This window comes from Acanthisitta chloris, unplaced genomic scaffold (genome assembly GCF_000695815.1).
Source record: "Acanthisitta chloris isolate BGI_N310 unplaced genomic scaffold, ASM69581v1 scaffold23873, whole genome shotgun sequence".
Taxonomy (NCBI): Eukaryota; Metazoa; Chordata; class Aves; order Passeriformes; family Acanthisittidae; genus Acanthisitta; species Acanthisitta chloris.
In genome coordinates this window covers 2,698-7,579 of record NW_008663579.1, presented here as the reverse complement: position 1 = coordinate 7,579, position 4,882 = coordinate 2,698, and the positions used below count along the sequence as shown (strand labels likewise).

The 4,882-nt window shown below is 58.0% G+C and overlaps 1 protein-coding gene across 1 annotated transcript in view; it reads right to left on the bottom strand.

The window, feature by feature from the left end:
- The window catches only part of LOC103798770 (spectrin beta chain, erythrocytic-like), a gene marked incomplete at its 5' end in the record, with an annotated part of 7,752 nt that overhangs the window by 377 nt on the left and 2,493 nt on the right, over positions 1 to 4,882 (bottom strand). The window contains 8 exon segments of the mRNA XM_009071053.1: positions 2,323 to 2,462; positions 3,021 to 3,092; positions 3,368 to 3,484; positions 3,571 to 3,767; positions 3,864 to 3,948; positions 4,022 to 4,160; positions 4,241 to 4,485; positions 4,629 to 4,882. The exon segment at positions 4,629 to 4,882 is cut by the window's right edge and continues 118 nt beyond it. Of these exon segments, the coding sequence (XP_009069301.1) occupies positions 2,323 to 2,462; positions 3,021 to 3,092; positions 3,368 to 3,484; positions 3,571 to 3,767; positions 3,864 to 3,948; positions 4,022 to 4,160; positions 4,241 to 4,485; positions 4,629 to 4,882 (1,249 nt within the window).

Sequence of the window (4,882 nt, the reverse complement as noted above, 5' to 3'; positions counted from 1 at the left end):
GGTGGCCGTGGGGTCAGTGACACTGGCTCCTCGTCACCCGTCCTCGGCGCCAGCTGTCGCAAGGCAACAGTGCGGTTATGCCGCGGTGTCGCCCACCACCACCAAGAGATGTGTGCTGAGGTGGTGGTGGCTTTTCCTGTGATGGCAATGTGTACATGGGTCACTGCCACCACAGGGTCATAGTCCTCAAGCTGGTGGCCTAGGGGTGACCCTCAGGTCTCAGTGCCAATGACCCCACCAGATCCAGTTCATGTGAACTGGTGGCTAATGGGAGGACCCCAGTGAGTGGCTGGGGCAAGGTCCAGCCCTGGGACTCTCAGCACTTTGCCAATTTTCCTGTGATGGCAATGTGTACATGGGTCACTGCCACCACAGGGTCATAGTCCTCAAGCTGGTGGCCTAGGGGTGACCCTCAGGTCTCAGTGCCAATGACCCCACCAGATCCAGTTCATGTGAACTGGTGGCTAATGGGAGGACCCCAGTGAGTGGCTGGGGCAAGGTCCAGCCCTGGGACTCTCAGCACTTTGCCAATGACCCCACCAGATGCTGTACATGCAAACTGGTGGCTACTGTGCCAATGACCCCACCAGATCCAGTACATGCAAACTGGTGGCTACTGGAAGGACCCCAGTGGGTGGCTGGGACATAATCCAGCCCTGGGATCCTCAGCACTTTGCCAGTGACCCCACCAGATGCTGTACATGCAAACTAGTGGCTACTGGAAGGACCCAGTGAGTGGCTGGGACATAATCCAGCCCTGGGATCCTCAGGACAGTGCCAGTGGCCCCACAAGATCCAGTACATGGGAACTGGTGGCTAATAGGAGGACCTCATTGAGTGGCTGGGTCATGGTCTAGCTCTGGCACCCTCACTGCAGTGCCAGTAACCCCACCAGATCCAGTACAAGCAAACTGGTGGCTACTGGGAAGACCAGTGAGTGTCTGAGACCCCACCAGCTCCAATATACAGGAACTAGTGACTACTGAGAGGACCCCAGCAAGCAGCTGGGACCCTCAGCTCAGTGCCAATGACCCCACCAGCTCCAGTACACAGGAACTGATGGTTACTGGGAGGACACCCAGCAAGTGGCTGGATCATGGTCCAGCCCTGGGCTCCCCAGGTCTCAGTGCTAGTGACCCTTAGATTTGGGGTGATGGGTTTGAGCTGAGACAGGTGTGCAGTCCTGGGAGCCACCATGGTGTTATCCCCAGCCCAGGGGTTGGGGACAGTGGGGGATGCAGTCAGGGGCTGTGGTGCCCAACAAAAGGGACACCCATCTAGCTGGGTGCCACAGGAGGAGCCAGCAGATATCTGTCTCCAGCTGGCATAAATGATCTTGTCCCTGAGTAGGTCCTCAAGGATGCTGTCCCCACAGAGGCCAAAGTAATCTTGTCCCCAAGCAGGCAGCAGATGCCATGTCCCCAAGCAGGCTGGCAGTGGGCAGATGGGGCTCCTGTCCCCAAGCAGATGAATGTGTGGCCATGTCCCCAAGCAGGCAGAAATTATCTTGTCCCCAGGTAGGTATTCAGGGATCCTGTCTCCTCACAGATGGAGGTGATTTTGCCCCCAAGCAGGCAGAAGAGCCAGAAGGGATTCTCACTCCTGTCTCCAAGGAGGCAGAAGATGCCCATGTCCCCAAGCAGGCAAAGTGGTATCCTGTCCCCAAGCAGATAAAGTGGCCATGTCCCCAAGCACGCAGAGCAGCACCCTGTCCCCAAAGAGGCAGAAGATCCCGATGTCCCTGAGCAGGCAGAAATGATCTCCCCATGTAGCTGCTCAAGTATCCTGCCCCTAGGGAGGCCAAAATGATCTTGTCCCCAGGGAGGCAGGAGATGCCTGTGTCCCCAAGCAGGCAAAACAAGACCCTGTCCCCAGGGAGGCAGGAGATGCCTATGTCCCCAAGCAGGCTGGCAGTAGCCTTGTCCCCAGGCAGGCAGAGGAGGCTCCTGTCCCAGGCAGATGAAAGTGACTGCGTCCCCAGGCTGTCAGCACAGGACCCTGTCCCCAGAAGATGCCCATGTCCCTGAGCAGGCAGAAATGATCTTGTCCCTGAGTAGGTCCTCAAGGATCCTGTCTCCAGGCAGGCAAATATGATCTTGTCCCTGAAGAGCTAGCAGATGCCTGTGTCCCCAAGCAGGCAGAAGAGGCAGAAGGGGTTCCTGTCGCCAAGCAGGCAGAGCCACCAGAAAGCCATAGTTTCCCCACACAGGCAGAGCAGGCAGGAGGAGCAGAGAGGCTGGCAGCGAGCATAGGGTGGCTGGCAGTTGGGGTGACAGTGCCCTGATGAGGGTGGCAATGCTCTGTGGGGTGATGATGCCTCACAGGGTGACAATGCTGTGGGGGGTAATATTGCCCCACAGGGTGCTAGTGCCTTGTAGAGTGACAATGCTCCATGGGGTGACAATGCCCCATACAAAGATGGTGTCTCTTGGGGTGGTGATGCCCCTGAAGGTGATGATCTCCTGTGGCATGATGATGATCCACAGGATGCTGATGCCCCACAGGGTAACCATGTCCCACGAAGTGTCAATGTCCCACGAGGTGATGATGCCCCAGGGAGTGACAGTGCCCCATGGGGTGATGATATCTTGCAGGGTGTGGGTGCCCCAAGGGGTGATGATGCCCCTTCAGGTGATGATGTCCCACAGGGTAACAATGCCCCATCCCGCGATGATGTCTCTTGAGGTGACATGGTGGCCGGGATCTGCCCACCCCAGGGCAGACACTCCAGCTCTGGCTGCTGTACCAATCCCAGACACACATGTGCACCCATGGGTGCCACCCCGCATGTCAACCCAGGAGTCAGGGGGAAGGGGAACTGCAGCACCCCTCCACCCACCCAGCCTTTTTGGGGTCATTTAGTATTTATTCAACTCAAGGCAAGGAAAAGGTGAGGGATGCGATGCAGGGAATCACCAACACGATGTGGTCACAGTCACAGGGGGTGCCAGGAGCCTGGGGGTCATGCAGGGACACCTTCTGGCTATCAGGGGAGGTAAAAGCTAAACTCAAGAACTGACCGGCTCTGGTCCATCTGTGGTGGGTAGCGAAGTGTCCTGTGTGCTCAAGTCTTTCCTCTTCTCCTCCTCGTCCTCCTCCTCTGACCTGTACAGGGAGGCAGCTACTTAGCATCTCTGCCCAAGATGTGATCCCACAGGGATTTGGGGCTGGCTGTTCTCTCCTGTTCCCCCCAAAGGACGAAAACCCCATCAGGGTGAGGCTTGACCTTCATCTCTCCATCAGCATCAATTAACTCTTCTGAGTGGGCAAATTGCTAAAAAAAGCCCTTAATACTAAAAAAATCCTTAATGTTTTGATAAGAGATATTGGAAACCATGTCTGTGGTGACATGGAATGGTGGTGGCACCTCTTACCCAGGCTCCAGCTCCCCATCCAGATCCAGGCGGTAGTCGGGAGCCTCAGAGCGTGTCGTCCCATCCCGAACCAGCCCCTCACGCAGTGACCGCCCGCCCAAGAGCTCCAGCTGGCAGGAAAGAGGGTGCAAGGTTTAGGGGTTGGTGGGGAAACTGAGGCAGGACAGGCAGAGGCCTCATCCCAAGTCTTCCTCACCGTTGTCAGCTTCCTCAGGGCAGCGATTCGCTCCTCCCAGGTGGCTGAGGACTTCTCGAATGCCTCATGCCGCTTCAGCAGCTTCTCCACTGCATCCACCGTCTGCCCATAGTCGCTGCTGGCCAGGTAGGGCTCCTGTGCCATGAGCCATGACTCGGCCACCGAGGCATCTCGGGAGAACTGGCACACCTCCAGCACTGTGGGAGGGACAGGAAGGGCTCAGCCCCTGCCACCATCTGCCTGGTCACCACCCAGCACCGCTGCGGTCCTCCTGGCACCCCCAGTGCACTCACACAGCTGCAGCCGCTCCCAGCGCTGCTCCCACAGCTCCATCATGGCTTTCCTCTTGTCCACCAGCTCCACCAGCTTTGCCTTGATCTGCAAGGGGACAATGTCAAGGGGTGGCTGTGGCAGTACTGTCCCCATCGGCTCCCATCCCTGATTCCCTCACCTCTGGTGAGTCCTGGTGCTTGCGCTGCAGCAGTTTCTTGCCCAGCTCGATGCAAGTGGTGAAGTTCTTGCCCCGAGCGTTCACCTCAGCTTTAATTCCCTGGTGGTACTTCATCAATAGCTCCACTGAGGAAACATCCCTGGGGACACAAAAGTGATGGCATCAGTGGTTCCATTGGTGCTGTGCCCCTTCCCGGGTGCCTGCCAGGTGCATCCATACCTGGGTTTCTCCTGTGTCTCGATCTGCCGGACGGTGCTCTCCATCCAGGAGAGCAGATTCCGTGCCATGCTGAAGAAGTTATGCTTGTCAGCTGTGTCCGTCAGCCGTGCCCGGCGCCCACTGCACGCCTCCAGCAGCTCCTGCAGCGCACGGGCCACCTCCTGCTCCTGCTCCTGGATTCCAGCTGCCTTCTCTCCGGCATAGGCAGTCTGCAGGCGCGCCGCCGTCTCCCGAAACTGCTGCACCTGCATGGAGAATCATGGAACAGCTTGGGTTGGAAGGGACCCTAACAGCCATCTAGTCCAACCCTCCACCATGGGCAGGAACACATTCCACTAGTCTATGGGGAATGCTGAGTGGTGACATCTGTGCTGGGATGGAGCCTCACCTGTGCCTCCAGCAACTGGAGGTCCCTCTCAAAGGCGCTGTGCATGCGGTGGAAAGCCTCCACCGTGCCAGCATCCTCGCCCAGGTCCTGGGGTAGCTCCTGGCGCCGGGCAGCAATGAGGGCCAGCAGATCGGCACCGTCATAAAAGTACTTGTGGAGGTCATGGGACGCAGCGAGGAGCTGCATGCGGGTGTCGATCAGTTCCAGGAGGTCAGCCCAGCTCTCGTTCAGCCCATCCTTCCACTCAGCCATGG